Below are 18110 nucleotides of genomic sequence, written 5' to 3'. Positions count from 1 at the left end.
TATATATATATATATAGATCTAATCTATCTATAATTTTTTCTAAAATTAATTTAATTATAAATTAATTTTTTTCAATTTGAAATATAAATTCAATTATCAAATCTTAATTTGAAAATGAATTCTTTGTATTTCTATCAATTTTACTTTGAAACCAAAAATATTGATACATTGAATACAAAAAAAAAAATGTATAATATCAACAATTTTTTCAATGGAAATAGATTTTTTTCAGTTGAGTTATACGATATACGAAACAATACAATTCTATTTTGCAAAAGAAAAGAAAGAAAAAATAATCAAACAGAAGTTACACTTGTTTATGCATTGCATTCTAAACTTTAAATGATTTTGAAAATAAAAAATATTTATGTCAAGGCATAAAATCATATCAATATCAATGGCAAAGAGATTGAAAAAATTTTAGCTTTTTTTTACAAAAGATTTATATTTGTGAAAAAAATATTTTTTATTTTTTTTAATAAATTTTTTTTAAAAAATAAATTACATTTATAGAATAAACATCAAGATTAATGATCAGATGTGCACTTTGCATTTTTTTTCTTGTTGATGATAAACGGGATTAGTGACCTAACGATAAGCTTGATTATAAAAATTATATCTAACTTCATAGTATATCAGCTAAATTATGTACTTCTTTACTCGGGTATTTTCAAAATGCTTTTTATGTATGAATAAATTTTAAAATTATTAAAAGAAAAAAAGATTATATTTTTCAATAATAAATAGCATAATCGAAGATTTTAAATACAAAAATATTTTTGATTATTTAGAAATTAAATATTGTTTAATAAATTAAATTTTAAATAATTAGTAAATGGAAAGGATTTATAATATCTTTTAGAAAATTTATTCTTTACTTATAAGTAATCTAAAAGTATAATTATTTCTTCAATATATTCTATTATCTTGTAAAGGAATAATGTAAAATATCTTTAAAAGTAAGAACAATTCTATGAATTTGCAGATAAACATTACAGAAATAGTATATATAAATATAAATATATACTATAAATACATATCTTACAAAGTAAAATCTGAATCTAATCAAAAGATTTACAACCATTTAGTTAACTTTAATGCAATAACTTTAATACACAATTTAATACAAATTTAGAATAAAATGAAAGAGTTGAACAACAATTTTCATTTTTTTGAAAAGTTTCATCAAAAGTTCTGTAGAAAATTGCAAATATAAAAATATATTATTAAAACAATCAAATTAACTTTTAGATTTTTTTATCTGCAGATATTTTTGACAAAATTTATATTGATTTTTATTCAGATAGAAATATAATTATATATATATATAATTATTTTCATTATATTATTTCAATTTTAATCATTTTAAATTATATTGTAACAATCTATTATATTAAAGCAACACGATTACGAATATTTACATACGTATTATAAGTATTATAAGTATACAAAGTACGTGTAATGAAACTCGGCCTGACAAACGAGTTAAATGCCTCTCGAACTTACATCTCTTTCAACGAGTTTTATCAACTTGCATTTACAATGTATATATCAACACCCTGTACATGACCGGTATCATACACCACCCACAGTATCTGCGTAGTCAGCATGCTCGACCCGACAATGTTCGGCTGCGCCACTCTGGTTTCCGCTCCCGTAAAAGAAGGACCTCGTAACGTCTCCTTCGTTCATTTACAACCACCTGCTCATCGAGAAAGCATCGGGATTCTTTTAGTTTATCCATCAGTTGCCTATTACTCGTGAGGAACGGGTGCAAGAAAAACCAGAATGAAGAACAATGCGACTTCCGGTCTTCCACTATCTGTCTGTGCGTCCATTTACGCGCTAATAATCCTGATTTCTTTCACCGATAATTCTTATGCTAAACGTGAGTAATATTTTTATTTTATTTAATTTTCAATATTATTCAAACTTATTTATTTTTTTTTTTTTGGAAAGTATATTTTTAAAGTATCAAACTTGTTAATATTATTACTAATTATTTTAAAACAAAATTTTTCCGATAATAATTATTTTTAAAATTTATTTTTTCGTGTTGAAAAGATAAATTTTCTTGATAATATTTTTGGATGTATTGTATTATTATTTTTTAACAAAGACACAAATAAATTTATCTTTGTATGGGAAAACTAGTCACGCAATAAAATACTTTAGAACATGCAATTTCGAGATTCACTTTCGAATAATAGAATTTTGCAATTGTTAGCGAATAAATATTTATTTTGCTTGAAATTAATTTCATATTATTAATATGAGTTTTCGAAAAATAAGAATATGTGAAGTAAAATATTTTGATAAAAATTTTGATATATAATATTATTAATATTATTTTACTATTACATAACATACTATACATAAATAATTAAAAAATATTAAAAGATTAAAATTAATTTATTTGGACCTTATTTCTTCTATAATATTATTAAGATTCAAGATAACAAGTTTAAAATTTTTTATTTTTACGCAGAATAACACATTACAATTAAAATTTCATTTTCACAACAAGTTTATAAAAGTATTATTTATTATCTATAAGTGTTGTATTTTTAAATTAATAGAAATATAAAATTATATGTTTCTTCGAAATATTATTATTGCAATTTAATGCATCTTTCTATATTTTATTATTAGTTAGATAAAAGAAAATAGAATTTTACAAAGTCATTACTAAAAGCAATTTATATTAAGAAGAATTTTATTTGCTTTATATACATTAACTTTATATATATATTAAAAAAATAAATATGATATAATTTATAATGTATTTTAATAAAAATGATTTTTTTTTTCTTTATATATAAAAATATATAAAGATTATTTTATACATCTATATTCTTTATTAATATAATATCAAAATATTAAATAATTTAAGATATTATCAATTCAAAGTTATATTCAAATAACTTTCTTTAATGATTTTTAAATGAGGATATCTGAAAAGTTTTGCAGATTTTATTATTAAAAATAAAAATCGATTTTAAACAAAACTTTTTTAACAAAATTATATATCAAAAGTTATTTATTCCAAAGTAGCACAAACAAAATAATGACAAACTCAAAAATATCAATCAAGTTATTAATTCTTATTATACTATTCCCATCACTCCATTATCATTCCATTTTTGCAATATCTTCCTGTTCATAATCAATTTTCTAGCTTTTGCATAGATCATAATTAGACATTCGCGAACATTTCCATAATCCAATTTGTTCCGGTCAAAGCTTAATGAAGATACTCATGATTCAATGTATTGTACAACTGTTGACCCCTGCAAAGAATCATGGCGCCCATTTAGCGAGCAAAAACCGATAAAAATCGTATTTTCAATTATTTTTGAAAAAACGAATTCTCAAATAAAAAAATTTGAGAATTTTTCATTTCTTTAATTTTGATTTGCACGTAAAATCATTCTGATAATACAAGTTTGATAATGAAGTTGGTTATGTAAAATTAGAAACTTCTATTAGAATTTTGCTGAATATTATATATCCTATTGGAAATTTATGATAATGTATTATCTATATTTCAAAAAAATTCTAGAAATGGTTTTGCAGAATAACTTTTAATGCTGTCTTTGTATTAACTTTTGAAGGAAAGACATTTTGATGCCAATAATGACATCAAAAATAATATAACAATAATTCTGAATTTCATAAAACAATTTGCAAAATTACTTTAAAGAATAGATAAGATCAATATATAGTTTTTCAAAAGAAGTATTTTGAAGATAATCATAATGATATTCAGCAAATAAACAAGTAAAATAATAATTTTATCGCGATCAGTTTTAGTTTTGTCAACTTTATTGCCAGATCTCATGTATCAAATGAAAAAAAGGCGCATAGTATTCGTGAAACCTTTGATATTCCTTCCTTGCAGGAGATAGGGAACTTGATTTAAGAAAAACTTCATTTTATGTCGCGTGTGATCTCTAAGAGCAATCGAATGAATAATTCTCGGCTGTTCGATGCAACCTGAACTTAAATTAGTTCCATCGTGATGGCAAACAAAGATTATCCACTCAATGTTACGCATTAATCCGAATGTTTGATTATAAATGAATGAATGAGATATCGAAAAGAAAGAATGTGTGTATAAAGTTATGTGGGTGAGAATAGTAAAAAAATCAACGAGGGAAATCAGAAATGTGATTGATTTTTAAATTTTCAGAAATTGTTGAAAGTAAAGAAGGAATATTGAGTATTTTGAAAATAAAAATGTATTTAAAAATTATTTTATATATAAATTTTTGATTATAGAAATAGATAATATATTATTTGACAATTTTTTTTAGAGATTTTTTTCTTCTTTTTTAGAGATTTCAGAAAAATATTTTTAGAAATCTTTTTTGTATGTAAATTAATATGTAGGAAGTAAAGAAGAAATGCGAGGCATTTTGAAATTATGAAAAGAATATATTTAGAAATTAGAAGATTTTTTATATATAAAAATCAATTCTAAAATCTTAAAACGCTTATCATTTATTTCTAAGAAAAATTTTAATATTTATAATTTTAGCATTAAATAAATGAATAAATTTTAATTAATTGCATTTACTTTCTAAAATAAAATTAATGTATCTAAAATTTTCAAATGAAGATGTGTTTATTACATTGAGTTTTAACATTCTCATAATTTAACTGGAACGATAACATTCATATAGAATAATATGGGTATAATCATTTGTTCTGACTTTAATACCTAGTTTATCGAACTAAATTATACCTGATCTGTTAAGCTAACTACATGCATGGTTTTGCATACTGTATAGGTTGAAACAAAAATGAGAAACAGATCAGAATTATAAACGAAAAGAAAATTTTTGATATTTTTACTTAATGCAACTGATATTTCTCATAATTTTTTTTCATTTTCTCATATAATTTATTTTGATATATTTATTATATTTATTTAGGTTTAAAAATTGAAAAATATTAAATAATTATTAACTAATTTGTATATTATTTTGTTAATAATAATTTTAAAATTTTTTATTGCAATATCATCGACAAATTGATTTTTTTAGAGAACTACATTTATATATAATCAATTTCATATTTTCATTAATATTTTAATTTTTCTTTTTTCAACTTTAATTTCTTAGTTAATCATCTCAATGTTAATCATCTCAGTTATTTTAATTTCATTTAATTTATCTCAATTTTTTTAATATTTATCTTAATGTTTCCTTATAATCTTGATATTTTCTCTTTCAACTTCTATCGTGAGAAGCTTCCATCTTGTTGAATTTATCTTCTTCGTTTCGTAAAATATAATGTAAAAATTCAGTTTGAACTTACGTAAAAATTGACGAGTAGGAAAGATACGAACGAACACCATACAGTTTCATATTATACCCTCGGTGTTCGTGCGTAATTGGATTTGTTCATATTTGTTGATACTTTCGTTGCTAATTAATCGTGGATTTCCTTCGATCAACTCAATTCTCAGTTTTAAGTGAATCGCGGCTAATGACAACCATTTTGATCAATGTGAATCGAAAAAGATGAAAATGAAAATTTTATTTTGAAAAAAAAAAATAATAATAATAATAAATTTTTACTATGAAAAAATTGTTTTTTACATTCAAATGGATATTTATTAAACAGAGTTTAAACAGAAATTATATACAAAAAATATGAAATGAATTTAAAGGAAATTTTAGAATTTCTTCAAATAGCTCAAAAAATTCTCAAATAGGCTGAAATTTGAGAATTTTTGAATTTTCTAAAAAAAATGATATTGGTTAAAAATATTATATCTTCGAATTTAATACAAAATTGAAAATTTTCAATTAAATATGCTATTAATTTCAGGAATATTTTATTCTTTCAATTCTTTCAATATCACGTGTTTTAACACGTGACATCTTTTTTTTCATATTCACATATTTTCTTTTTCTTAGACAAAAATTTCCTTTAATTACACTTTAGAATTTAATTATTTGAATATTAAAAATGATTATCACTGGTTTTAATATTATTATAAGATAGATTGCACAAATTTATCGTAAATTGTATTATATATAAGCTATGCGGAACGAAACGATTGATTTTTTTATTATTATATAAAATTTTCTAATGTACAAGAATTGTTATGATTATTTAGTACACATTTTTATTCTATATTGACATAATTATTGGTATAAATTACTTGTTTATTGTTTTGAATAATAGTCAAACTATCCTTTTCAATATTTCTTTTTTATTACTGTCCATAATAATTGTTTCATGCAACCAATATAATATCAATAAATAAATATTTCTAAATGATGGAAATATTTGATAACATTATCGTTTAATATTGTAAAATAAAAGTAACAAAAATCAGAATTAAAATTATAATTTGCAGACAAATTAGTAATAATGGTAGATATTAAGTTGTTTGCTAAATTATATGATAGTATAAATCATATTACATTTATTTGTGATGATCAAATTAATTAATTGTAGAAAATGTAAATGCAAATTAAATTTATTTCAAGATTTATTTATGTTGTTGTTTGAAAGTTATAAAATTAATGCACGTTAAAAGATATATTATTTTTATTATAAAATATGCGAATTATTTTTTAATATTAGTAACATTTTTTTCTTTTTTCTTTAATTTTTACATTTATTATTTTTATTTTTCTAAAATTTTTTGAAAATAATTTTCTCTTGTAAAAAGATATCTTTATACGATCTCTAATTTTTTCAGAATTTTTAAATAATTGTTTTTTCCTGGAATTTTTTAGATATGGTGATAAATGATGGACATAAAATACTTTCATTAATATTCTAAGCTTAAAAGTAACTTAAATTTACTCTAAAGTAATGAAAGTAAGGAAATAATAATTAATAATATAAAATATGAAATGTGCAATTGAATTTGTGTTAATTAAGATTTATTTGATATGATTATTCTAAAAAATGATAAAATATAAAATAATAAAATAATTATGATATTGATTTATACATTTTAAAATAAAAACTTTTGTATACTAATTATTATTCTTTTTGAAAGTTAATAAAAAATAATTCATATAATAGCATAATCTTGGTTTTCTATGAAGAATGTTTAATAACCTGTGTAATACTGACAACAAAGAATATAATAGAGATTCATAAATACATTCTATATTTCATTTTTTTCTTACATTTAAATTCAAATGTTGACAAATGATTTGAATGCATAATAAAATAAATAATACTAGATAAATAAATGAATATATCATTTAAAAATTCTAAGTATATATCTATTATCTAATTCATTGTCAAAAATTATTTAAATATAGAAAAGACTAGAAATAATTTGAAGAATAAAATTAAAAGAAAAATTATTTTACATTATTTATATATTTTATATTATGTTAGAGTAATGTTTTACTTCTTATTTTTTTATTATATTTTATTATATTTTAATTAATTTTCATTATTGAATTATATTTTATTTATAAAAACAATTGATTGACATTCGTTTTTGCTAAAGTTTAAAAATACATTTATGCTATGTTAATTCTTAATAATTCTTAATTTTTAACATTATAATTTTTTTAATCATTTTAGAGAGGTATAGTAAACTAGAAATGCAATTACACGTTCGAACTTACAAGTTATTAATTATCAAAAAACTTCTAAATTAAATTATAAAGCTAGAAAATATTGTGTGAATTTTACATCAACTTGATCAAAAGATTTAATTAATCATATTGAAAAAGTTACATTTAAATAAAAAAAAAATTTTTTACAAAGAGAATATACTTCATCAGATCTTCATAAATGCTCTGAAAAGTTAAAATCCAACGAATATAAGAATTGAGCTTTTATAATATTTTTCGAAAAAATAATAAATTAAATATTTCTTAAACAATTAAATATTCATAGAAATGATCAAATATAAATTAAATATTAATGCAATATTTATTGATTTCATACTGATCTACAAATTTCTATTTAAATTAATATATTAATTATTTTGTTGCTAATATATATTTTTGTATCTGTCTATTTTAAAATCATTTTAAAATTCATTTAATATATTCACTTTTAATATGAAATATTATTATTTCTAAATTTGGAATTAAATGTCAGAAATAATTGATAGATTTTATTCATACATTAATAAAAGATATATTGATAGAAATGACAAATATATCGTTAAAATTAATTAAATTTACTTTTCTTCTTTATTTTTTTCAAAATTTATTTAATCATATTATTAGAATTATTTCTTACTAATTTATTATAAAGTTAAATAAAAAATTAAAAAATAAAGATTGAATAGTGCTAAAATTTTTAAAAAAGATCATAAATAAAATCATAATAATCTTTATATCATCGACATATACATATATATATTTTTGATGTATGTTTTGTTTTCTTTTAAAATTTTATATTTTATATATATATATTTATTTATTTCCATAATATAACAAATATAATACAAACTTTCGATCAAAAATATAACAAAATTTCCTACTTCACATGAGATGCCATTATTTTCCTTAATCGTCTTACTCGTTGCAATTCCATTCGGCTAAATCTTATTACTCGCGATAATTTGATGTATGAAAAGTATGATGGGAAAAGATTTTTACTTACCATGAACTCAAAAATATCTTGTACCAACTCTATTACCACTATCACAGTCAATATCATATCGGCTTATCATAATATATATATGTGTAATCTCTTACTACACTCGTATATTTCAGAATGTAGAAAAGGATCAATATCTGATTAAATATGAATTGGTTTAAATAAAAAAATAAAAAGAACCGTATTCAAGCAGAATTTACATCTTTTATGCATAAAAACATGATTTATGAATCTCATAGCTCTTTCTCATTTTCTCTTTCTTTCTCTCTCTCAGCATTTCAAAGATGTTAATTATATATTTATAACTAATATATTTATAACAGTTAAATATTTATAACTACCATATAATTTTTTTTTATGTTGAAGTTCATTTTTAAGAAATTTTTCTTTAAAAAGAAATGCATTCACTGTTAATGCATAAAAAAATTAATTTATTTAAAAAAATTGATAAGATAAATTGTCTTTGAATATGAAAAATTTCATTTAGAAAAATTAAGAAATTATTTTAGCAATAATTTTATCGATAAGGATTGATTGATTGATAATAGCAGCCTTTTATAATAGGTTCTCGTGAATCAAGAGGTACTCACTTATTCTATTATAACGAGCTAATCTTATTTTACCTTAACGCAAAGCAAATTATATAATGGTTTTTATAAATAGGGAATTATAATTGTTTTTAACATTAATTAATTTTTTTTTCTAGTTTTTTCAAATATTTTTTAAAATAAAATTTATTATCAAAAATATTATAATTTTATTTAGAAAGAAATAAAAAAGTAATTATAATTAATAATTATAATTACTAAAATCAACTTTGATTTATATATAACAATTATATTTTATAATTCATTCATTTTTATTATTAAAATATTTATATATTTATATACTTAAAATATATTTTCTAACATTGGTAGAATCAAATTATAAATTTTAAACTAAGTTTTACAATATATATTACAGATAAATAATTTCATTAAAACTTATTTTTATAAAAATTTAAAATTATATCAAATCTATCTTTTTAAATTTGAATAATATGTATACATTAATAAAAATTGAAAAATATAATAACATTGCTTGAAATATTACAATATTATAAATCTTTTATGTCTGACCAAAATCGAGCTACTTCATTTAATAGACTATAATCAAATTGTTTCATTTTTCTGATCATAACGACTCTATTCTACTTGATTCCACTATATTGAATCTGTACTACTTGTTGAATCATTACTGTCCTACTTCACTAGCTATAAAGGCCTTCTACTACTTGTTGAATCATAATTTGCCTATATTACTGTATCTAGCCTAATCTCAAATCTCGAATATTTCTTTTTACCAATATTATCATTACATTAATTCTGTTAATATTCTTATGTTAATATTCATAAGTATTCTTTTATTTATTAAATTTATATTTATAAAAATTATAAAATTAAATTTAATTAAAATTAAATTATTATTTTTTCTTCAAAAAATTTTCAACTCTAGAATCCTAATATTATTTGATATAATATATCTATTATCGATTCCAAGATTAGAATTTTATTAGCAAAAAATTATTGAAGTCAAAAATTATATAAATAATATCTGAAACTTTGACCATAGATTTAAGGATTAGTATTCTGATTAATTTGTAAATATTAAATATTTCAGGAATTGATCATCTATTTTAAAAATTAGATATTAATGAGTTCAGCAGATTGTCAAAAAGTCAATATCATATTACTCCTTTGAAATCTTTAATCAAAAGATTGTTACAAATAACTAATCATCTTCCTTTCTGACTACTCTCTAGAATATCTGATTGGTTCATTAACAATCACAATTGTTAGTTGCAACACGAACTAACGTGAAACCATTGTTTTCATCCAGGTGTACTATGAACTTCATTTATCTCTTGCCTTTAATTGGGTAAATGTTACGTCTTTCGTTAGAACGATTAAGATTTGTATCAAACAATCGATTTAACTTTTTCAACGATATCAGAATTATCGAATAATATCAAACGTTACGTAACTTTATTAAAATTTTCATAACATTTAACATGGACATTATGATTTGAATGATTTAAAAAATTATTTTACTTTTATTAATATTTTATTTTACTTTCTGGCTCATTCTTACTTTATTATCATGATACTTTCAAATGTTTCGAGACAAAATAAAAAAATATTACCTACATATATTTAATGAAGTGGTAATCACGTATAAAACTGACAATCTCATAGAAAGTGGAAATAATTTTCACGCAGTTAAACAAAATTAGAAGATCCTGGAAATTGGAAAACAACGGAATGCACTTTCGTTACGCAATAAAAGGAAACAATCATTAGATCTTTATTACCAGGCGAATACTACGTATCAACAAGTTCGTTATTTATCGAAGTACTACTGTTTTATCGATTACAGACTAAATATTTTCGATCGTGAGATTAATGAATGGTACATCTCCGGTTTTTTTAAAAAAATAATTGCATAAAGTGTGCTCGTGATTTAAGGTAATTTTTCTTGCAATTAGTTTATCGGAAAATTGATTTCTGCACCGATCTTCTAGTTCTATAGTCTATGATATATTTGATATTTAGGGTTCCAAGTTTACGTGAAAATGTGAAATCATTAGAGTTTTTTTACGATTTTTTTTTTAAATTCATATTATTTTCTAATAAAGTATTCTAAGTACATCTAAAATATTGAAAAGTTATGAAATTTAATCTTTAGAAGTTCAAATTATAAAAGTTTAAACTTAAGCAAAGTTTTTTTTATAGATTTTCGTAAAGTTTAAGACTTTAGATTTATCTAAAATATTTAAAAATTAAGAATTAAAAAAAAAATCAATTTTTTTAAAATTTACTTTATATTTGTGTTTTTGCATAGCATATCTATATGTATTTCTCAATATCTTAAATTTTTTTAAATATTGTTTATTAATATCTTTTGTTATATATTTGTTATATATTTTAATAAAGTTTTCAAGATATATATATATATATCGTTGTGAATAAGTTATATTAAATTTAAATATTCCTCTGAACATTGCATTGCTAAATAAATATTAATAATTCCTTTTCATTTTATAATCAAAAATGTATAAAATAAATAACATAGTAGTATCAATATTAGGAGTTGTACAGTAATACAATAAATCATGCATTGATTTTACTTTATCAAAGTAAGTACATAATAAGAGAAATAAATAAAATAATTAAGTTATTAATTAATAAACAAAAATATTTAAATTCATGTATTATTATATTACTATAATTTTATTTATATATATTGTATAAGAAATTTTTTGATCATACTACAAAAAAATGATTAAAAAAATAGATAAAATACTAGATATCCATTGTTATGTCGCTCTTTAAATGCAGTAGGGATTCATAGAGTTTGTAGAAACGAATCGCTTTTATCAAATCACTCAGACTCAGGAAAAACGTCATTTCTATCTACAACGAGGTCGAGCCTAGTTATTCCTTCCTTACTGTTGCTTTTCACGATGTTTTACCTTACTTGAAACTCTGAGATATGAAAATCACTTTGAAAATTTAGGAAGCATTTTTTATTGTTCTTGACTGTCCAATTATTTTTTGGAAATAAAGAGTAAATTTTCACTTATTCCATCGTGAAAAAAGAAGAGAAAAAGACATCAAAAATGATTTTCCATTCACGCTTTATTTATATTTTTTAATAAATGTATTGTTCAATTATTTTTAGAAATAAATTTAAATGATATTTCATTATAAAAAAAAAAAAGAAAAAAAATATAGCAATTGATCTTAAATTAGCATATTATTTTACTTGTATTTTTTTTTAAGTCCTTTTTATAAATACATTATTTCTGAAAACATATTTAATGGAATTTATTTTATCAAAAAAAAAGAGAGAGAAAAAAAGATATTGAAAGCGATTTTAATTTGACATACTATTTTATTTATTCGTTAAGTATTTTTAAAAATACTTTTAAAATAGTACACTTTAATAAATATGAATTTTATAGATAGAATTTTATATATAAAAATTTGAAATTAATTTTTATTTCAATTCATTCTAGTTCACTTGCGTTATATGGGATTTTTTACAATTCTTTTTTTTTTTTTTTTTGTAATATAGAAAGATATATAGAAGTATTCGTATTAAAATATTTATGAAATTTTATAGATACATTTGTAAATATTTGAAAAATAATTTTTTTTTATAAATATTCATATTCATAATGAACGAGATTTAGAATATTTACTTAATCTTCCCTTTAATCTATGGATTAAGATCAAAATAAAATTAAAGTGAATAATATTGAATTGATTCAAGTTTTATCATGTATAAAAAATCACTAAGTATTTGTTTTGTTTATTTGAATAATGATTTAAGAAGATGATTTGAAGTTAAAATTAATTAAACAATCTTGGGCAATGAGATATTATATTTATTCCATCAGCGTAATCTATCAAATTTATCTTATTGGAAATTTTTTAATTTATGATTTATAATTTGTTAATATCCACTATACCCAAGACAATTAAATTTTCTCTAATTGTCTTCGTAAAATGTTTATAAATTGAAAAATATCGTAACATTTGAATACGTGCAACTTGCGCGCCAAAATCAGCAGCGAATTTATTAATCGATTTTGTTAGAAAAATGTGAAATTTTCTCAATTAATTTTATTTATCATATTTTTTCATATTTTATTCAGCGCCATTTTTCATTAAATTAACAATACAATACTTATAATATATTCATAATTTTCCAATATAATTTTATATATTATTATGTGAAAATTATTATGTAAATTTTATATTTTATTCCTAGTGATTATTCTTGTTAATTTATTAAAATTATTAAGATATTAATTTTATACGACGTTTCCATATATTTCTTTTTTTTTCTTCTGCTTGCTTTTTTTCATTTCATCGTTATATTATTTATACAAATAGAAATCGCATAATGAAGAGAAGTCAAGAATTCAATATTTACTCGATAAATACGTCGAAACACGATAAATCATTTCTAAATGTTAAATAATTGGAGGAACACTCACAGTTAGTTACACAACACTTCCGAATACATCGGATCGCATTAAAACATTAACAGCAGTATAGTAACAGTAGAAAACAACAGGAGCGATAATTTAACGGTATCGCAATTCTATCAAGAATAAAACAGTGCCATGATGAATCAAGGTGCTAAACAGTAATAAAAACAGGCTGAAACGTGTACGTATAATTTGACACATCTTTCATCCAGAAATAATGGAATCATGCGAGCTGCCAAGCTCGTTCACGCTTGATACATGCGATTGCGACTCCAATTGGAACTAACAGATTAAGTTGTCCAGTCATGGAATGCATTTCGTCCACGATCATAAGTACAAAGTGAGAGAGAAACATTTTGCCATATCGCCTAAATGTTTCCATTTTCCATTTTCTATTTCCCATTGGACTGAAAACGATTTATCATTAAAAAGATCTCGATAAAGAAATTTAATGTGTCTTTTTTAACCCTTTGAACAGAGATTTTTTTTAAACAATGAATGCAATGATAGTTATAAATCTACTACTAAATGGACTGCCATATTTTATTTTGAGAAAATTGTTGGAATCATGATTAATCGATGAATTTTTGTCATTGGAAATTTCTTAATTTATGAATGACACGTAATTTGTTAATATTCTCTTCTTTGCTAATATTCAAAATTATTCATCTCATCGCGATAAAACATTAATTCTTTTAATCTTGTTTTGTTTTGTGGAAGAATATTTAAATATTGCAAAAGATTGCAATTTAAAAAAAAAATTGAAAATGCTATATAATTGGATAAATACTCGAAATGATCTATGGACAATTTCTAATCTAGTTTCTAATCTATCTTATTTTTTTTTTAAATTTTCCTTATTCTGGATGGAGGAGGCGACAAATTCTTTAAATATTACAAAAGATACAATTCAACATGAAACAATTGATTTAAAATAACTGATCCAAAAATAAGAGAAATGGAAAAGGGATCATTTTTATGATTTTGTATATTTATCTCTTTACATAAAAAGCTTTGTAAGAGGATAATCTTTATCGGTAACGAGGTCTCTCGCGATCGAGCTCTTTTAAAGAGCTTTCGAAGCTTTTAAAACGTAAAAACAAGATGCGGTCGAGGAAAGAGGCTCGAAACCGTTGATCGATTAGAACCAGTCTTCAGATAATAATTGAGTGAATAAGGTTATAATTCTCTTTTTCTCTGATCCGCTTTCTCACCGTGGATCAATCACGTCTCATGCCGCGCTTTTTAATTTGACTTTTAATTTTGCCCTTTTCTTTTTCCCATCTCTCTCCTTTTTTTCTTGTGTCACACTCGATTTATGATTCTCCATTTTACATAAAGTGTGAATACCACTCCATTTTAAATTATTTAAAGGGCGCATTTTACTTATTCTTTAACATGGAATGTGTTTTTTAGTGGATGGAGAATGAGTGAATTCGTGCAATTTCGATGTGAATATCATTTTAATCGTAATAATAAATAATTGTATGTTATTATGTTGTAATAATGATCAATTGAATACAAGAATTTTGATACAATAGAATCAGTTTTATATACGATACTTGAAAACAAAGTAAAATTTAGTTGTAAATAAATTTTGCTTTCATAAAAAAAATTATCGAGTTATATATTCAGTATGATTATTAATTAAGTTATACAACTTGTTGATAGGATCTCTCATTTATATTATAAAGATACTCATTAAAACAATTAAGAATCTTTTTCTTTTCTCTTTTTGTTTATAAGCTTTTTAGCTTTTCTCATAATATAAATATAAATTAAATATTTTATTATTCTTATTATTATTATTCCAATTTCTGTTCTGAATGGCATTTGATTTACAATCTTCATTTACATTTTAAGAATACAACATTTTTCTCTTTCTTTATATTCTTTAAATTCTCTGCTTATGGATTAAAAACGCGTTATTCATTCTTCTTTTTCACTTCCTTCTAATAATCGATTATACAACTTTACTTTGAAAAGCTTTAATTTATGCTATTACCTTTATAGATTTTTGCATTTATTTAAATAATATTTGTCACCTTTTACAATATTAATTTTTTTCAGGTTTTATTAATTTTAGATTTGTTAATTTTATTTTTGTTTCAGAAATTATTAATTACCAAAATCATAATAAATATATATATAAATTTTTATAAGGTACATTAACATTATATTTTAATATTTGTAAGATAATTACTTGAATTACTTTAAAAATAAATTTTATTACTTTTAGTTTTGTTATTGAAACTTAATTTCATTCAAATATTTTGAAATAAAATATTTTGTATTACTTTATCTTGAGAATTATTACGACCCAATTACTAATCCCTTAAAAGCTTACTTAGTTTTTCTATGTTTTCATTATGTTATTAAAGAAATAAAAAGTAAATTTGAAAGTGAAATTAAATTTTATGGTCTTGTTTATCATATGCTAATTCTTTTAAATTTTATACAGCATCTTGTTTCTTATAGTCGACCAATCTATTTAATTTACTTATATTCTATTATAATTCTTTTGAAAAATGTTTATTATATTTTACATAAATTATTTCTTTTATATTTTCAAACAATTTGATTAAAAATTTTCTAATTTATCTAATTAAATTATTTTTATAATATATAAAATTTTTTAAAAAATAATCTTTTGATTATTAAAATTTTATTTATTGACAAAATATATCAACTTATCGATCTTTTTATTTTTTGATTATTTTAATGATTTAAATGAAGCTTTAATTTAGTTTGTAAATTATTTTTGCCTTTTTAGATGAATATAAAGTGTTATTTATATAATATAAAAAAAATATAACTTAGGTTCTTGAATAATTTGTATAATAGAGAATTGTAACATATTGAAATATTGTAGTATATTTTTAAGTTAAAAATTAGTTGAATGGAATAATTTATTATATATAGTTAACAAAAGTATAATCTATTGTTAACTGAATAAATTATATATGATTAAATCTATGTAATAAATTTATTAAATTTATATTGATACACGATATTTTTTCTAAAAAATTTTCATCTTTTTATATTTATATAAAAATCAATTACAAAAAATCTTGTAAATTTTCAACACTTATTTATTTTAATATAATAAGTATGAGATATCCTGAATAATATAGATGAATATTATAAAAATATTAAATATTATTAAATATTAAATATTAAAATTTTCTTATATATACACATTTATATTAAACATTTTATATACATAGATTTTTAATATTTCTAAATTTCCACTTTGATTTAAAAAGAATATTTATTAATTAATCGGAATCAATAATATTTAATATGTGACACGAAAATATAATATGAATTTATTATCTTAACAGGTGGTTGTTCTGCATTTGGACATTCCTGTTTCGGTGGTCACGGCAAGAGATTCGATCCAAATATACGAGAGAAGATGCTTCAAGATGATGATACGATTATTAACAGTAGACATCGAGAAATAGAAGATTTAAACTCGCGTAATGAATTCGATGTTTCTGAAAAAAAGTTTGGAGAACAGACAGAGATACTTCCTTCTCAGAGTCGTCATCAAGATTCTTCGAGATTTAATCCTTTCACATTATCCTTCATCGTTCGACAATGGGTATATTTAAATAATATTTTATTTAAAAAAAATAAAAATAAAAGATAAAAACGAATGAATATAACATAAATTTAAATTTATCTGTATAAATACTAGTATTATTTTATAATATATAGATAATTGTATGTAGACTCTTTCTTGTATGTAGTTTTATCTCCCTATTAATTTAATATAAAAGATTCTAAGTATTGTATATTGTTTGAATATAATAGAACGATAGTATAATTTTTGGATGATAAATGTTTCAGATAACAAAAGTTTAACTATATTAAAATTTTATCGTTATATAAAATCTCATTAAAAACTTAATATACTTCAGCACTTTTTTCTGTAAGTTATATCCTGTGCATAATAGTCTTGTATGCTAATTAAAATCAAGATTGGATCAGACCAGAATTAGATCCCTAATCCACACTATCTCAATATTTTTAGCCTAATCTTCTTTGCTTCTTTTTATTTCTTTTAAAAACGTGATTTAATAATAATTATTGTAAAAATATCATGCAAATGATGCTTAATTGATATTTAGTGATTAATGTATCATATATAAATATTTGATGAAAGCCATTCGTTCGTTTTTATATTTTATTTTTAAAAATTAAAAATAATATTTCAATAATCAATGATTAATGATTCAAATTACAGTTGACGTCACATCGTCTTCATCAACCGGACATGGAACTTAATAACAAATAAACGGATAGGATTTCTGTTATATTTTGAATTTGAAACAAAGAATTTAAAAAACTTTAGAAAATAAACATAAAATGAAAATTGATAAATGAAAATATTTTAATAAAATATCCTGGTTGTTGTTACATTATAATTTTAATAATTTTCTATTTTGTTTTTCAAATTCTATG

General features: G+C 21.1%; 1 protein-coding gene across 1 annotated transcript in view; it reads left to right on the top strand.

Moving 5' to 3' along the window:
• The window catches only part of LOC102675463, a 19423-nt gene extending 1370 nt beyond the window's left edge, over positions 1-18053 (top strand). Inside the window, exons 2-4 of the mRNA XM_006618511.2 lie at positions 1594-1889; positions 16985-17247; positions 17893-18053. Coding sequence (XP_006618574.1) covers positions 1790-1889; positions 16985-17247; positions 17893-17943 — 414 coding nt within the window. The 5' untranslated portion in view covers positions 1594-1789 and the 3' untranslated portion in view covers positions 17944-18053. The remainder of the gene's footprint in view (positions 1-1593; positions 1890-16984; positions 17248-17892) is intronic.
• The last annotated feature ends 57 nt before the right edge of the window (positions 18054-18110 follow it).

Source organism: Apis dorsata, unplaced genomic scaffold (genome assembly GCF_000469605.1).
Source record: "Apis dorsata unplaced genomic scaffold, Apis dorsata 1.3 scaffold_357, whole genome shotgun sequence".
In the NCBI taxonomy this organism is placed as follows: Eukaryota; Metazoa; Arthropoda; class Insecta; order Hymenoptera; family Apidae; genus Apis; species Apis dorsata.
Note: the sequence above shows the minus strand (reverse complement) of the source record. Positions and strands in the feature narration are given on the sequence as shown.